Raw genomic sequence first — 17700 nt, forward strand, 5'->3', positions numbered from 1 at the left:
ACATAAAATTATTAAAGAACATTATTATATATGTTAAACTCTGATAAAATATATATACTATATGTTTTTTTTTAAATGAAATATATACTATATGTTAGGCATTGGATCTATTTTACTCCCATCATATATAATATACTTATATACATGTAATTTGTAAATTGGGCCAACGATTTTATTTTGGACCCATTTACTTATTTCTATTCTATATATTTGAATTTTAATTCTTAAAATTTGTAATGCCTGCATAAAAAGAAAAAACAGAAACATAAGTATTAATTTCCTCATTGTCTCAAAAAAAAAGTATTAATTTCCTCTCACCACCATTGCCCTACCCTACCGCTACGCCTAAATCTCTCGAATTCCAGCAACCGGAAATCACCTCGGCCCCAATCCCTACACCACCAGTCCGCTGCCCCGCCGCTCGTCTCTCACTCCCTTCCAGTATTAGGCTGTTGCGGTGCTTTCGGCCACCGAAGTCCGGTAAGAGATAACTACCTCATCCTCCGCTGACAGAACTCGGAAATTCTGCTGAAAGTCGGATAACCATGAGAAATTGGGGAAGACTGGTAAATCGAGCTATTCTTCTGAGCAGTAGCAATGGCGGATTGCTATCGAAACCCTTAAATCCTCAAAATGGGGCTAGTGGGGCAGCCGCATCCCGCCGATGCATTTTCTCTTCTGCTTCGTCTTCTTCGAGTTATTTGTTGGATTTGAACGTGCTGAGGTCTTCATTACACTTCTCCCAGTGGAATCATTTTCAAGGTCTGTTCAGCTGTTATAGCTTTCATGTGTCTGAAAGGCAGGATTATTGAGAAATTGTCTGCCAAATTAGGCTAAATTCAATTTTTCCATGTTAATCATTTAACGGGAAATTGTCTGTCTGAGTGATTCTGTGGTTGTGGGTGAGAGTTTTTCATCTCGACTTGATGTTTGTGTGATGTTTGCGCTGATAATAGTACGTTTTCATAAATTTGTTTCTATGTGAATAATGAATTTTATTTATATGCCCTAGACTTATACTGAATTGAGGGCACAAATGATTAGTCTTAAGAAGACTCTACTTCATGTAGCAAAATAGGTTTATGCTGTTCCATGATATGCTCGATGAGCTGGGTAGTGTTGGGTAGTGTTTTGTTGTTTTGCTAACAGTTCTATGACAGGGCAGAGGAGGAGCATGTTTATCCAAACACAGTCGACTCCTAATCCTGCCTCACTGATGTTCCATCCTGGGAAGCAAGTTATGGAGACAGGGAGTGCCGACTTTCCTAATGCACGTTCTGCTATGAGTTCGCCACTAGCAAAGAGTCTCTTTGGAATCGATGGTAGGCATTATCTTCCCATTATCCAAAGAAATGTTCAAATACTGCAACTTTCTGTTAGTTGTGAATCTTGTAAGCAGGTACTGGACCTTGAAGAATGTATTATTAGCAATACCATGATAGACTGTGATTTTGATCCGTGCTTTATAGTCTAACCACTAGATTCCTGCCTCAGGGTTGTAGTAAAGTCTGAAGACAAACTAGGATTTATTTTATCTCACTTACTTCTTAAAGCGACTTGGAGAAATAGAATTCATTTAATTAAGGCACAGTTTCTCCATTTTGCTTGTAGGCAGATTCTGGCAGATCATTTAGCTTGGCTTGGCATGATTTTGGTATATAAGGACAATGAATGAATTAAAAACATTCCTATAAGTGCATTGTGCAAAAAGACTCAAGTTGGAATTTCCCATCTGGGGACTACTCAAGCAGCTGACTCCTATTTGACATAATTTAGTAAGTTCCCTGAGCATTATGTCAACTGTTTCAGATCGTTGAAACTCGTTAAGTCATATTAAGTGGGATAACAGATAGCATCCTCTAAGTTATGGGATAAAACACAGAAACCTTGCTGCTGATTTTACATAGGGGAAGAGAGCACAAAATGTTATTGTTGGGAGAAAAATTAAGATGAGTCGGGGGTGTGAACTATCTAAGTAGAGGGTGGAGAAGAAACTGAATTTGCATTGCCACTTGAAAAGAGGTGGTTCAAAGAAGCTAATAAAGAAAAAAAAAATGTAATTCTGGGTTGGATTGCAACGCCTTGTTTCTGATATTCATTTGCCTGGACTCTTCTAAATATTGTGTGAATGTGTTGTAGTTGTCTCCGATATCATATATCTGACTACAGTCATTTGAATAACTAATATTGGAATTTCTAGTAATTTATCGTCCTATATAATTTTTAGGTCAATGATTCATTTAAATCCATCATAACTCATCCTTGGCTGTGCAGGAGTTACCAGGGTTTTCTTTGGATCAGATTTCGTGACAGTGACAAAATCAGATGAAATCTCATGGGATTTGCTTAAACCTCAAGTCTTTGCAGCAGTCATGGATTTCTATTCCTCTGGGCAGCCATTAATATTGGATTCAGCTGCTGCTGCTTCCATGGACACAGCCATCCAGGAAGATGATTCAGAAACTGTTGCCATGATCAAAGAGTTGTTAGAAACTCGAATCCGCCCAGCAGTACAAGATGATGGTGGAGATATTGAGTATGTAGGGTTCGATCTAGACACTGGAATAGTTAAGCTACGAATGCAAGGAGCCTGCAGTGGATGCCCTAGCTCGTCCGTCACTCTGAAATCTGGCATAGAGAATATGCTAATGCATTATGTGCCTGAGGTTAAAGGTGTGGAACAAGAACTTGATGCCGAGGAAGAAGATGCAACACTAACCGGAGCGCCACACGAGTAATTGACAATCACTATTGCATTGCCCCCAGCACACACGCATATATAAACGAGGAATAAACTTACTTAGTCATAAATGTCTCTTTGCATGCATGTCCTAGTTCCAAATTGTTACGCTTATTTGATAATGTAGCTTTCTAGTAGCGTGTTGAAGCATTGATGTTTTTTTTTGGGAGAGAATAAAGCATTGATGTTGAGGAACTGTGAACTTGCTCGATTCTGCTTAAATATTTCGGCTTCTTGTTTTGGTAAGCTTAAGCTTTTAATTGATGCATCTTAAAAGAGTGAGATTCGTTGCTTGTGGTCGTGGTATCAAGAACATTTTTGTTGTTGCTAAAATGGATAGCAATAAAGACTAATTAAGAAAAATGCTAATACTAATGCTAAATAAAGAAAGATGCCTTAGAATATGCTTTTAATTATATATTTATAAATTGATTAGGGTCGTTTTTACTTCTTTTTTTGACACAGGTCGTTTTTACTTTTGTGTTTGAATTGATTGATTGTGGTGTAAGATGAATAGAGGGATTATGATTAAAATGTAAACAGTGCTACAATAAAAAATTAATATGATTCTTTTTTGATAATCTATATAATCTATAAAAGAGGAGTTTTTTTCTCCAAATTTTACCTCCATTTTTCTCTCTTTTATTTCACTATTTTTTTATTAAACATCATTGTTGGGTCCCGGAGGGTCATTGAACTGATGTATGGGGGAAATACACCAGTAGGCTATTTTCAAAAAAAAATTGTATAACTGAAGATAGTATTAATTGATACTAAACGAAGTGAACTGAGGTCAACAGTCAAAGATATTTTCAGTTAAAAAGGGGTTGTAGACTGATATTGAAATAACTTCAGTATTTTGATTTCAGTTAGGCTTGAAGCTTCAACCGATAATTCACGTAAGGCTTCAGTCTAGGTTTTGAAAACAGAGAAATGTTATGAATCTTACTGATTATCCAAATATTTATCAATAATACCAGCAGTAGAAAATAAACTTAAGAAATAGTCTTTGCGATCAGCACGTTGTTAGATTAAAGTTTCACTTTGCAATTTATCAGTTTCAGTTCAGTAAGAGGTTTGTGCACAGATAAGAAAGATAAAAACTGAAAGCGATAAACAACACAAGGTTTTTATGTGGTTCGAAACAAGTTCCTACGTCCACGATCAGTTAAACACACTGACAATCACTCTGGGCTTGTGCTTACGGGTGCACAGCAAACCTTCAACTGAAACAAAGTTTCAGTGCCAATACTCTGGATTGGACTTCTCGTCTCATTCTCAGCTCGCTGTTGCAAGGACTACACTTGTCTTGCTTGCGGGGGCTAAGAACTCTTGAGTCCATACCACTGTCTCGAACTCACTATCTCAAACTCTCTTTTCGCTCAGTATAAAAGGGTTCGAAATACCAACTAGATTACAGAGAACAAGCTCTCTGTAATCGGGAACTTAAGCTAAGGATTTTACAAAGATTTGCCTAAGAAAATAAGAGAATGTGTATAATCAGTGAACTGATTTGGGCTTTGAGTATTCTCTTCTTCGATTCAAACTTTGAAGACAGTGAAAAGGCTGAGTTGCGATTTTGACAGAGGTTCAGCTTGAGCGTTTGAATCGGTGAAGATTGAAGATGTTCTTCGAGCTCTATTTATAGGCGAAGTCTTGAATAGATCCGTTGGCAAGATGGTCTTCAAGAATTCGGCCGTTGTGAGAGAGATTTGAAATTGGCTGAGGATTCAATCTTTGAGGTTCCTGATTTGGTGAGGAACAACATCTCTAGGTGCAGGAGCATGGTGCCTCTGAAAAGTTAGTGCCAAAAAGGAATGCTCTGCAGGAAAGGACGATCTTCAATATCTCTGCATTTAATGCAGCTGTACTTGGTGTGTACGTGGCTTCCTTTTAACTTAAATTCTTTAGTCCGAGGAAGAATATCAACTGATACTTGACTTATGTATCAGTCCGCTAAATACATGTGGCCAACATTAGTTATTCAGTTACAACTGAATCTTCAGTGAGATCTTCGTCTGTTAAATCTTCAGTATTTGACGTTGGTCTTCTTAGAAGCGATCTTCAGTCTTCAGTCCGTCGATTTTCAGTCTTCAGAACTTCAGTCTAACTATAAACCTGAACTCTAACACTTGAGTTCGAAAAGTTCTAGACTACTAAGAAGAAATTCTAAAAGTTTTTGATATCATCAAAATTAGGGTAAGAATATTTCATTAATTTCCCAACAATAATCAAATTTAATATATGAAAAAATACTTCACATACCACATCTTAAATTTAAGTTCGTGAGAAGATCTTAAATATGGTAAAAAAAAATTATCAAACTGAATTTAAAATGAAAAAATTAAAATTAAAAATATTTTATTTTTTTTCTCTTCCTTAATATTTTACAACTTTTTATTTATATTTGTGTGCGAAAATATTAATTTATTTATTACGACGCTTAATACTCTATAATAATAATGTGTAATGTCAATTACATTATCAAATAATTTAAATTTATTAAATAACTATGATTATCATTATACTTTATATAAAATTGAAAATATACGGTTCAAATTCAAGATTTTATTGAGTAATTGATGTGGATTTTTTTATTTTTTTATTTCATTTGTTTATATTTTAATTTTATTTAAATTTTTTTATTTAAACATATCATTTAACTTCGATGTTCGTCGTGCATTACACGAATGGACGTCCTACAAAAATATAAAAGTTTTAAGGACAAACAAAACCATTAATAGCTTTTATCAGGGTATTTTTAAAATATTATATAATAAATTAAAAAATACTAATTAAATAATTAATTCACGTTTATGGTGATAAATAATTCAATTAAATAAATGGGTGTCGAATTATTTATCACACATTCAATTATTATAAATCAAACATTTTATTAAATTAAAATTTCTTATTATTCAAAACAGACACGATCCACATCGGGAAAGGCGAGTCATTTGCTAGTATTTTCTCGAGAAGTTGAAAATTTTTCCATACTGATATTGTATCCATCCAACACGTGGCAGCGACCACCTCCCTTTCCTAATTCCCTCCAATTGTGGGAAGCGTCTATCCTGAACACAGCGTTCAGTGAACATTGTCGCTACGATTGCGACACGTCGCATATATAAAAAATCGACGCGGACCCAAAACTGTGCCGCCCAGTCCGGTTTCCTTGGACCAAGCCGATTCACGTGAAACCCAATTGCCGGTTTTTCAAGTTTTATTTTTAATCCATAAAATCTTTTCTGACGTAAGGAAATCACTGTAGACCTATGTTTGACCTTCCATTTCATTATTATATGGACTACTTTTTTTAAACTTGTCATGGACGCCAAAAATTGGAGTGAAGAAGTTCGCAAAGGCGTAGAGTTGCCGATATGAAAATACGTGTCGCCGGTGAGCTCTGAACTTCCGGTGTCGCCGGCCTGAAGTGATTATTACCGCATTGGTGGAAGAATTCTTGCACGAGCAGGTAAAACCTACAGGCAAAATCTTTTGTTTTCCAACTTTTATTTTACAAAGTATGAGATGTTTGAAGACGTCTTACCGTCTTTTCGTTTTTTCTAAACCGGTGTTATGTTTGAAATTAATTTTTCGGCGATATCGAATTATTGTGGATTTCTTGTTTTTTGGTTATGTTAATTCTTGTACCGCATTGTTGAATTCTTGTGAATTATTTGAAATTTAAGGTCGTTGCAATGGACTATTGAGGAATTTGAATTAAATTTTTTTGAAGGTAGTAGGTTATATCTGAAATGTCCCGCAAAAAATTGAAAATTTTGTTGATGTCAATGCAGAACCATTCTGATTTGATTGGAACGAAATGAGAATAGATTTGAATATTTCCTATGGGAGTGATGCAACTGATAATATCTCGATGCACAACGATAATTTGGGGGCATCTGGTTATTCCCAAGGCGGCGGCGAGACAGAGGTTTCGTCGGAGGAAAATGTGGATTTGGATAGCAGTGTTGACGTTACTGAATCAGAGGAAGATGCCGACGATGCAACGGGAGACATTAGTATAGATATTGAATCCCAACAAGGGAGTGACGTAGCAGCCAATTCTCTTGAAGTATTGAGGAATAACGCGGAATCGTTGATTAATGTCGGCTGTGAGTTTCCCACTTTGCTAGCTGTTTTGAAGGCTTATTCACATTATGGCAAACTGATGGGGTTTTCAGTGAGGAAAGCGTCGCAAGCTTATTTCAAAGGTACCGATGATGTCTGTTCGAAGGCTTATTTCTGTTCGTGTGCTGGAGCAACTGATAACAAGTGCTCAAATGGTAGACTTGCTTCCTTTAAGAAATAGTCGTATAGGACCAATTGCCAGGCAAGGCTACGGGTCGGTAGGGTTGATGTTGCCTCTCCATGGATAGTAACGCTACTTGTGAAGCATCACAATCATGAGATGCTTCATCCAAGTAAGAGTTATCTCTTGCGATCTGCCCGTAAAATGCAACAATCTCATAGGAATTTCCTTACGAGTATGAAGTCAAGCGGCATTGGCGTTAGTCGTGCATACCGTTTCTTGGAGAAGGAGGCTGGAGGTCGTGCGAATATAGGTTTTACACGTAAGGATGTCTACAACGAGTTGAATCGTGATACAAGAAATATTAGTAAAGTCCCCAATGCCGACGTGAACAGATTGTTGGAGTTCTTCACTGAGAAAGGAAGGAGTGACCCATCCTTTTACTGGAGGGTAAAAGTAGGTGAGGATGGTAGGATGTAAAACCTATTCTTTCGAGATTCGAGATGCTTAGTAGATTATCAACATTTTGGTAATGTGGTATCAGTTGATGCGACCTACAAGACTAATAAGTACAATTTAATTTGCGTTCCTATAGTTGGCATAAACCATCACCGGACCAACGTGATGTTTGCGGTTGCTTTTTTGTCGAATGAGAGGAGCGAGTCGTATGCTTGGCTGTTTGATACCTTCCTTGACTCTATGTATGGTAAGGAGCCGTCTACAATCTTCTCTGATCAAGATCATGCTTTGATGAATGGCCTTGACCTCACATTCCGTGAAGCTTCCCACCGACTTTGTCAGTGGCATATTAACAAAAATGCGGCGAAGCAGTTTGGTCACTTAAACCATGATAAACATTTTAAGAGTTTGTGGTACCAGTGCATGAGTGGCTGTGAAACCGCGGAAGAGTTTGAGTCGACTTGGATTAGTATGATTGTGGAGCACAATTTATCGGAGCATCGCTGGTTTACGACCATGTATAATTTAAGGAAACGTTGGTCGTCGGCATTTACTCGTGACAAATTTTCAGGAGGTCTACATGCGACGTCCCGTAGTGAGGTTACCAACAAAGTCATTAAGGATTTGTGTAAGTCTACTTCGAGTGTATATGACTTTGTTATTGGTTTCGAAAGTGTTATGGAAAGTTGGCGTTTAACTGAGTCCGAGGAGGATGCCCTTGGTCGAGGGGTGCCCGGGATGCTTGTTCAACAAACAGGCATATTAGAGCAGGTAGCTAAAGTGTGCACTCGAAGCATTTTTAAGTCTTTTGAGTACGAATCATTGTATTCTGTTTCTGTTAAAATGACACAAGAGCCCCCTGACTTGAATGATGAACTGTTGGTCTTCAAAGTGTGTTCGAGGACAGCGGTTAATGGAAGCCGCACTGTTACGTTCAATCAGTCAACCAAATTCGCAAGGTGTACTTGCCATATGTGGGAGACGGAGGGGATTATGTGTCGTCACTTTTTTCGGGTGTATTTTCACTTGAACTTGGATGTTGTTCCAGACGAAATGTTGATGAAAAGATGGAGGCGGGAGTCGAAGGAATGGATTGGTCTAATTTCTGATGCAATAGATTGTGCGGGAACAAATCAGTTTAGTAACATGATATTTGTGAATCACTGCACAAAGCGTGTTTATGACTTGGTGGCTCGGTTCAAAGATGACTCGATCTGTAGAAGTGCAATCGACGAACATATTTCGACTATGGAAGAAGTCGTGCATAACTTGGAAAATTTTGCAGGGAATGATGGAAAGTCGAAGAAAAGCTTCAAAGAGCGTTTGCACCGGCCTCTAAAAAATCCTATTTGCAAAAGGAAGAGTCGTCGGCGGCGCAAAATGTTTAGCAAATACTGGGCTGCGCGTGACTGCGAAGTAAATCAGAATTCCAGTAATTACGAAGTGCACGGAGGTATGTTGGCTCTCTATTAATTTGTGAATTGCGTATTTGCTGGTATAGAGTCAAAGTTGTTTGCTTGTGCTGCAGGACCCGAACACGACGACATTATGGGTAGTCAAGTTCCTGGTACACAAGGTGAATCGGAGGACTTGCGTGTTGACGCGGATCGTTTCTCAGTTGATTAGAGCGTCTTAGAGCGTCTCGTTATGCATGCTCTGGTGGTGTATGGTTTTTTTTTTTTTTTTGCAACTCTTGTTGATTTGGACCAATTTTATTGGCGTTGTTGAGAACATGATGTTGGGAGTTGATTGGTACAATTATGGCTTAAGAATCTGTTTGTGTGCCTTGTTCCCCATTTGTTATGAATTATAGTCGATGGAACAGTTTGTGTGGTTTGTTCCCCATTTGAGGACAAGTGCCTTATTGAAATTTGTTTTTTTTAGAGTATTGCTAAATGCACATAATATGTGCGTACATAATGTCTTTGAAAATTTATTACCTAATTTAAAATATTATTATTACTGAATTACCCTTAATTTATTTTGGAAATTTCTAAAGATTTTTTTCCTTCTTACTACAACAATTTTGGAAACAAATTAATTCATATGGCCACTAATCAAGATCCTATCTACCTAGATGTGGTCACTTTATATTAGCAATCATATGAGACGATTTTTATTTTCATTTTTGTTTAAAATACAAATATTTTCATTAACCATGATTTTTAAAGAATAAAAATTCACGGATAAGGTAACTAAAAGAAGTGTTACCTACAAGCATTACAAAAAGAAGCAACTAAACAATTAGCTTCTACACGCTTGCAAAAAAAAGTGCCCAGCGCACAAGTCCAACATCAAGTCTCATCAAAATACTTACATCTTTCTCTTAATCAACATTGATTGGGTCATCAACTTCGCTGTCCTCGCGAGATTCCGGCAACTGTCGTATGTAATCGGCGTAATCGGGATCCATATCGTCCCACGATATTTCCCTCGCATGACCGTCTGCCTGATTTCCTCTCAGATTCTTTCCACTGACATTCTTTCTCATCATACTGTCAACTTTCTTTCCCCTCGCATGCTTCTCAGTCTTGAGCCCAACCTTCGTCGAAGTCTGTCCCATAGCTTGCTTTCCCTTCGTTTGTGCAACATTCAATTAAACAACACAATAGCAACTTTACAGCTTACAGAATAGCAACATTCAATAGCAACTTCACAGCTTAAACAACACAATAGCAACATTCAATAGCAACGTTCAATTAAACAACACAATAGCACTTTATGATAGGAGTTAGCGAGGGCAAAGCCCCCTTGAATTTCTTCCTGTAGTTTTCTACAATCGGATGTGTTAAGCATTCAAGTACGGTTTTTGATATGGTTTGTTAAGATCATCATCATCTACATTCTTTTTTTCCTTTTGCTTTTTATCTGTGTAGAACTTAATAGTCATTTGAATTACATTAGTACCTTCGTAGTGTTCGCTACATTTAGGAAATCTCATATGAGAATAAATACAGTTTTTGGGCAAGACAAGAAAGAAACACTGATTTCGGAAACTTCATTTAGGGCCGAGGGTCTTCTAGTGAACTAGAAAGAAAGGAAAAGAGACAAATGCCCTTTAAAGTTACATTCAATAGCAACGTTCAATTAAACAACACAATAGCAACACATTAGCAACTTTACGAAAAATGCCGCTAGTCTCAAGAATAAGAGTCACTTTGAAGATTACTTCAAGATGTAATCTATAAACTAAAAACATCCAACTTTACAGAACCCTTGCCAAAAACTCAGAATAGGCCAAAAACCAATAGGAACCCACCAGGAATGTTTGAGTTTGGAATCCGACAACTACTTAGTGTAGAGAAGACAATGACCGCAGAAATTAAATTCCAACAAACAACAAGCATATTTTATCCTAGAGAGTGGCCGAAAAGAATATCATAAAATGTTCCCAAAAACTAGACAACCAACCCCTAGCTTCGATATATATATATGAATATGTACTTTTTTCCTTACAACCAATCAATGAAGGAAAAAATTTAACTCTAAACTCAGGAAAACCCTCAATTTTACCTGATTTTTCGAGCTTGACGTCATCGGCAGTGCACCACTTCGATGCGTCTGCCTTTTTGTGTCATTCAATCGGGCAGAAGACGACCTTGTTTGCATCTTTAAGGTTATGGAGTGGGCGATTGTCGATGGATGGGGAGGAAGACGCCGGTGTTTAATTGGGAACGAGGGTTTTTGGTGGAAGAGGAAGATGACGCCGGTGTGAGGAAGAGTATATTGGGCTCGTAGAAAAAAATTAATGTGGGGTAGCAATGTGGAGTAGGTTAGCCATTCGTTGGGCCGACAAAATAATTAGGGCCGATAAAATAAATATGGCTTCGTTGGGCCGAGAAATTAAATAGGGTTGTCATTCACAAAAAATTAATAAAAAGAAAATTCACATCCATGTGTTAGGGGATGTAGGTTTCGAACCTATTACCTCCGATATATTTTCACAAATATTTAACCACCTTGCCCGGCAGTGGCAGCCGCAACATTTACCGGCTCGAAATTTAGTTATGTGTTGGGCGCGTGTATTTTTTATTAAAATTTCAAGTATTTATTTTTTATTTTATGAAATTCTCTAATTTAACCTTAACTAATCAAACTTATTTTTAACTTATTTATGTGACATTTTTTAGTGTTCTTATTAATTTTAGAATAATCAACTTGAATACTCAATTTTTAATATTGAAAAAAGTAATTGTAAAATTGCCCCTAACTCACAAGTATTGAAATTGATGGGGAAAAATAACAGAATCTTTAAATAAGATTTTGATGTGCTATAGTGTATGTGATTAAGTCAAACAAAATTTTGGTATTGAGTTTCTAAATTTTGGTATTGAGTTTCTAAATTTTTGTATACTTAATAATTATCATCAACAAAATTCTCTTACCACTCCTACCTAATTGTTCAAACACCGTATTATATAGCACATTGCGAAACATGTTGTCCATAACAAAGTTAACATGTTCATCAAGCCAAAAGCTCATATTTCATCTACGTCTATAGCACTACATTTTTATAGACATATAAAACTGAAACAACCAACAAACAAATATTCCATCACCAAGTAATGCAATCGGAGAAATAAATATAAATCATAAATAGGCTCGGCCTATGATTAAACAACCATGTCACGGTGTTTGCTACTGTCAAGTGCAGCTAGCAAAAATACATGGATTTTAAAGTGATTCAAGAGTTTTCAAAAACTAATATCATACATAGATTTCGTTCAATACTAACAATCATATGCTCCAAGATGAGTCAAAAGAAAGAAATTCGCCAGAAATCTGTGAAGAATCACTCCATCGCAGCCCATTGCTATCAAATATTTTTCAGCACCACCGTGACAACGTGCATTAATTCGCGCAAATTGCGTGTCATAGTTACTTGTTTGAAAAGCAAATTTTGTTAACGTTAGAACTCAACATTTAACTTACCAAAAAGCCTAGTTTAGAAACGCCTAATGATACTGACGACGCTTATGCTCACCAGCATAGAGTAGGTCAGCGTAGCGATTCGCGCTTGTTTGGATGGTGTGGTTCAACTATATATTACGAAATGGTTATGAACTAATAACTGAGTAATCCTAAATGTTCGAAACTGCTAAAAGACCAACGAACAATACCTCCACAAGCCTGTCAATCTTTGAATCATAGTAGGCCTTCAGTTCCTCAATCTTTGCCTCGTAGTGGGCCTTGATTTCATCGGCCTCATCACCACGTTCCATTGCCTCTTCCAGCTACAACAATAGTACACTAAAATTTAACGTAGGTATATATCGTTTTAAACAATACTTTAGTTCATCATTATTGGTGCTCACCACTTCATCCCTAGCACAAGTCGGATAAATCCGCTTGACTTCAGTTGTTAACACATCTTTCTTGCAGACGGGACACTGCACGGTGAACTCAAAAAAATTAACTTAGGTTGCGTATGCACGCTTTAACCGTAAAATACTATATTATTTATTTCTTACGTTAGATTGCATGGTTTCGATCCACGAGTTGATGCATTTGAAACCGTAGATATGTCCACAAGGGAGTGTGCTGTGCATTATATAAAATTTTCATTAGGATTTAAGTTAAACATCGCTGGCAAGTGCACGCGACATAAAAAACGTCACAACAAATTTACCTAGACTTTCGACCCAACTTAAATTTTCTAGCGTGAAATGATTCACTTATTGATAATTGATGCATGCTAGCTATATTCACATGTTTGACATGAAGTTTTATTCGTTAGAAACTTGTCATATTTGTAAAGCTGCAAAATTTATAAGATTTCAATATTCTCTGCATAAAGTATTGAATAGTTAAATCCAAAATTATAATACCAATGAAGGTGAGTCTTTTGTCATCACCATGCTAAAGATTATTTTATTTTTTTATAAATTGCCAATAATTAGTTTGCCATTATAAATAAAGTCCAACCGTGGAACGAATTAGAGACCACGACTGCATATCCTCATACTACCATTACTTTTTTAGAGGTTTCATTTTCGCAAAACCGAAAAGGTAAAAATATCCCCAACTTTTTCATTTTTTGTACGGTTTCGTTTGTAAATATACTTTATAATGTAATTGCTTTTGGAATCACAATTAATAGTATTGGTTCACTTTTTTTGTTTCCATCCTTCATGACTGTAGAATGTCCGGGGGTGTTCAAGCGGACGACGACATATCTATGATGAACTCGGATAATCCATCATTCGTCGTCCAACTCAACAACTCTCACGTGCATCACCCTTTCTACATCGTCAGTGTTTAAATGTTTTAATATAAAATTAACACGTACGCATTTGCATGCAATAGGACATATGTGGAATTCATATGAAGTTTGGTTTGCAGATAGTGCCAAAACAAATCTGGAGCTTAATTGAGAAACCAAAGCTTTCATTGAGGCTGCTGAATAAAGAGAAAGCGTGGAGCACGAAATACGTTGCCCATCCGCAAAAGAAATACTTCAAATTTAAGGACTTTGTGGAGCAAAGGGGACTCGCCAAAGGGGATCGTTTGGTGTTTGAGCTAACGGAACTTATTCCGAAGAGGATGACGCTTCGTGTCTTCATTCAACGTATGCCCCCAGCCGGATGGAATACCATATGCGGCAAGCTCGAAACTACAAGCGATGACACTGCAGATGATTCCAGTGGTTCGTCTATGTACTACGATTCATCGGACGATGGAGCCGACGGTGGATGGACGCAGGACAACCCTATTGTGCTTGATTGAAACTGGTGGTTGTTTTTTAGTATCGAAGCCTCGCAGCTGTGTTGTGTTTGTTTTCCATTACATTATGTGATTGTTGTATGTGTTATTAAGGTTGTTAGGTTTTTATTATTCTAGGGAAAGAATACTATTTAGGTATTTATGTTTAAGTGTTGTTATTCTATGGATGTATTAGCGACGTAAAACCATGCTATGTAGTAATCCTCCATTTCCAAACTAATGTAATGAGGATATATATTAGATATATATTGCATTATTCACTTTAAATAATATTAAGTCATTTCCACCTTTTAGAATGCATTAATTAGTTTGTTAGGCGAGAAAATGTTAGGATAGAAGTCACTTCCACCTTCTATAAAACATGAAGCCATTTAATGTCTGCCAATAAATTAAAGCTATACATCGACGAGTTTGAAGGGCGAGTAAAATCGAGCTGAAATTGTACGAAGAGTTTAAGTGTTGGTCTTTCACACTTATCGTAGAGAATACGAACCTTTTAAAAAAATCGAGCTGAAAAGAAAATACCCAAGCTTCACGGGACGAATGAAAGTACATAAATAATATAAAAATACAAAGACATGTGTGAAAGTACTTTATTCTTTAAACATACATTTCAATTATTCTTTGTACTAGTACATAATCACGGGCGTGCACTATATATGAAGGTCACACTACAATTCTAACATCCACCTCAAATGCAAAACACTGCCATAATTTCACTCCACAACCATGGACCAAGACGACATGAGCATTGAAGATTATGTTGGCTGGCTGGAAAACCATTTCTCAAAGGCCGACATTTGCGATTTGTACGAAGAGTATGTAATTGACCCCCCCGAGAGTTCAGGTGTAAAAGACGATGATAAACACGAAATTGTGCCCAACAAAGACAACCTGCCAATCGAGTGCAACATTTGTGGTGAAGAGACTTACAAAAGTGAAGATCATGCAATTAGGTACAATTACGTTTTCATATAAACGATTGAAATGTGTATTGCTTCTAAAAGATCAAAGCGTATTGCCATGCGGAGATGTATTTGGATTTTCATGCATCTATTTGGCGGTGGATAAAGAGAAAAATGTACGCATAACACAGGTACATTGCCGAGATTCATTTACGGGTTTGGTAAACCTTATATGAACTATTATTTAATTTTGCATTGGAGTGTTAATGAATGTAGTGCCCCAAATGCAATGCGCATTTCGATACGGAGGACATAATCACACTGCAGTTTGGAGATGATTAGTGAGTAACTTAAATTACAGTTAGCGATATCAGTTGGAATCATTCTTAATACGATTAATTTTCGTATTATTTGCATCTTAACCGTTATTTTTGTTATTGTTTTTAACCAACAGGAGTAACAATAAACGGGGGATTAGCTTCTTTTCCCTTACTGCCGCCAATCTTTGAGCGCTGTTGACGTGATTCGTCTTGCATTTGTCGTCTATGGTCATTCGATGTTATCTTAGGATGTCTAATTCACCTCAATTTCCTACTGTAGTAAGTTCTACCATGGACTTTAATTTTAAATTTTAGGGCATCAAATTTAGGTTTTATAACTACTTTAATTAAAGCAATGTGTATTAGTTATAAATTGGCGAAAATCCACTTTCTTGCGTGATATCTGCTCTTGGATGTGCAAAAGAGATTGTAATATCACATGAAATTTATATTTATGTTAAACTTCAAGGTCTAAAAAAATTGTAGTTAGATTTCGATTTTTTCAAACCTAAATAAAAGTATACATGTTTTTGAAATAATTATGTTCTTCAATTGAATTTGATCATATAAAATACATAAAATATTAATTACATGTATTTTAAATAAATAAGTTATTCAATTTAATTTCAATGGAATATTTGTCTTCTCATTTTTTGTAGCCCCTCTGGGTCGTAAGCCCCAAATTACACAACTCATAAGCCATACTTCTTTACAGTTCGATTCTTCTTCGGTCTGCTAATGAAGCACCAAGTTGTTTGCTTTACACACTAATTTTGATAAGCGTAAATTAAGAATATAAGATTTAAACAAAAATGTAAGAGGTCTGAACACTCCATGGTGCCTACACACTAATTTTGATAAGCGTAAATTCATTAGGGCATCTATGTGCTAACACAATTTACAAATAAAAAGTCTTCTATCAACAAGATTGCTTTAACAATATTTCAAATTGAAAATTCTCAAAACAAACAAACCGTATTCTCTAGCCATCCATTGTGCCTACATATTCTCTAACAATATATTTTAAAAAATAAGTCCTAGTATTACCTTATCCGTGAATTTTTATTCTTTAAAAATCATGGTTAATGAAAAAAGGATTGTAGTCCTCCGTTGACTACTCCCTTGACTTGTGTATTTGTTCTTGTGTATTGGCAGCCTCATATGGTGAGAGGAGCTCGAAAGTCTCGTTTTAAATCGAAGCTAAACTACTCCTTCAATGTTGTTGTGAAAAAGAGACATGTGGGACATCCTTTTTATGTGGTGAGTTGAAAAATATATTGAATAGGCTTGTTATGCATAAGTTTTTACCTTTCAAATAATTCAATAGTAATGGCTATATTCTTCATGGCAGGATGTCAAAAAAGTTGTTTGGGAACACATTGTACAAAAGCTCTTAAATAACATATTTGGGCTAATAATGAAATATTGTGGTTAAAAGAACTACAATTCAAGGTCTTAGTTTGCAATTCAAGAATGTTAGTTCACCGTTCAAGTTGATTTAGAGGTTCGATATGTAGATTCACAGGATTAGAGCTTCGCGTTGTGGGGTCGAATTATGTTATGAGTGTTGAAAATGTTATCGTGTGCAAAAAAAAAAAACATGTGCAAAATCAAGAATATGTGAAAATTCGTGTATTTTGACGCTATTACTCTTTATTTGTAGTGACCCGCTCTTTTATATATTTTAAATCCAGTAATGAGTGTTTATTTTTGTTCATCAGTGAATGAAAACGGTTTTTATCCTGATATGAATTCAGCTTATGATCCTGAATTTATATTGTTAAAGCAGTCAATGATATTATTTCAGAATTTCAACTGACTTAGCAAAGTCACGTTATGTATTTAAGCGAGATGGAATTAGATTTTATTTTTACTCAGATTGTGAATTATTTCCGACTCAAGAAGTTAATTAAATCTGCGGATTTAATTTAGATATCAGAACAACGAACGAATTAAATCTACAGATTTAATTTAGATTCATTTTATAACTTATCGATGTTAGCGAAAAATCACATGTCGAAATACAAGATTTATTTAAATAAACAGTACCAAGCAGATACGAGCACGCGATCCATTTTACAGTTACAGAATCACCGAGACATAGAAAATACATCATTAATCCTACACTACATTATTATTATTATTTTTATCTTCCACTACTTTGCTCCCCACTACTTTGCCTACCACTATATTTTGCCCACCACTATACTTTGCCAATCCTCTATTAATCATCATCTCCACCATCCTGCAATTATCGAAGAGCAGCCCCTGCCTGTTTCTGCCAAAGTTCCCAGGTCA

General features: G+C 36.2%; 3 protein-coding genes and 1 long non-coding RNA gene across 4 annotated transcripts; 3 read left to right on the top strand and 1 right to left on the bottom strand.

Moving 5' to 3' along the window:
- Positions 1–234: 234 nt before the first annotated feature.
- On the top strand, positions 235–2985 carry LOC131019380 (nifU-like protein 4, mitochondrial). The gene is made up of 3 exons (XM_057947925.1): positions 235–762; positions 1161–1322; positions 2275–2985. The coding sequence occupies exons 1-3, from the start codon at positions 546–548 to the stop codon at positions 2736–2738; spliced, it is 843 nt and encodes a 280-aa protein (XP_057803908.1). The 5' UTR covers positions 235–545; the 3' UTR covers positions 2739–2985.
- Positions 2986–7232: 4247 nt separating this feature from the next.
- Positions 7233–9080, top strand: LOC131006096 (protein FAR1-RELATED SEQUENCE 5-like). The gene is made up of 3 exons (XM_057933245.1): positions 7233–7464; positions 7540–8907; positions 8983–9080. The coding sequence occupies exons 1-3, from the start codon at positions 7233–7235 to the stop codon at positions 9078–9080; spliced, it is 1698 nt and encodes a 565-aa protein (XP_057789228.1).
- A 637-nt stretch (positions 9081–9717) lies between these two features.
- LOC131019459 (uncharacterized) lies at positions 9718–11164 on the bottom strand. The gene is made up of 2 exons (XM_057948014.1): positions 10968–11164; positions 9718–10029 (listed from the first exon to the last, which is right to left on the bottom strand). Exons 1-2 carry the CDS (start codon positions 11061–11063, stop codon positions 9781–9783), a joined length of 345 nt encoding a protein of 114 aa, XP_057803997.1. The 5' UTR covers positions 11064–11164; the 3' UTR covers positions 9718–9780.
- Positions 11165–15195: 4031 nt separating this feature from the next.
- LOC131019483 (uncharacterized) lies at positions 15196–15711 on the top strand. The gene is made up of 3 exons (XR_009100278.1): positions 15196–15258; positions 15359–15423; positions 15537–15711. It is a non-coding gene; the product is annotated as an uncharacterized LOC131019483 (long non-coding RNA).
- The last annotated feature ends 1989 nt before the right edge of the window (positions 15712–17700 follow it).

The sequence above is a fragment of the Salvia miltiorrhiza genome, chromosome 1 (assembly GCF_028751815.1).
Source record: "Salvia miltiorrhiza cultivar Shanhuang (shh) chromosome 1, IMPLAD_Smil_shh, whole genome shotgun sequence".
NCBI lineage: Eukaryota > Viridiplantae > Streptophyta > Magnoliopsida > Lamiales > Lamiaceae > Salvia > Salvia miltiorrhiza.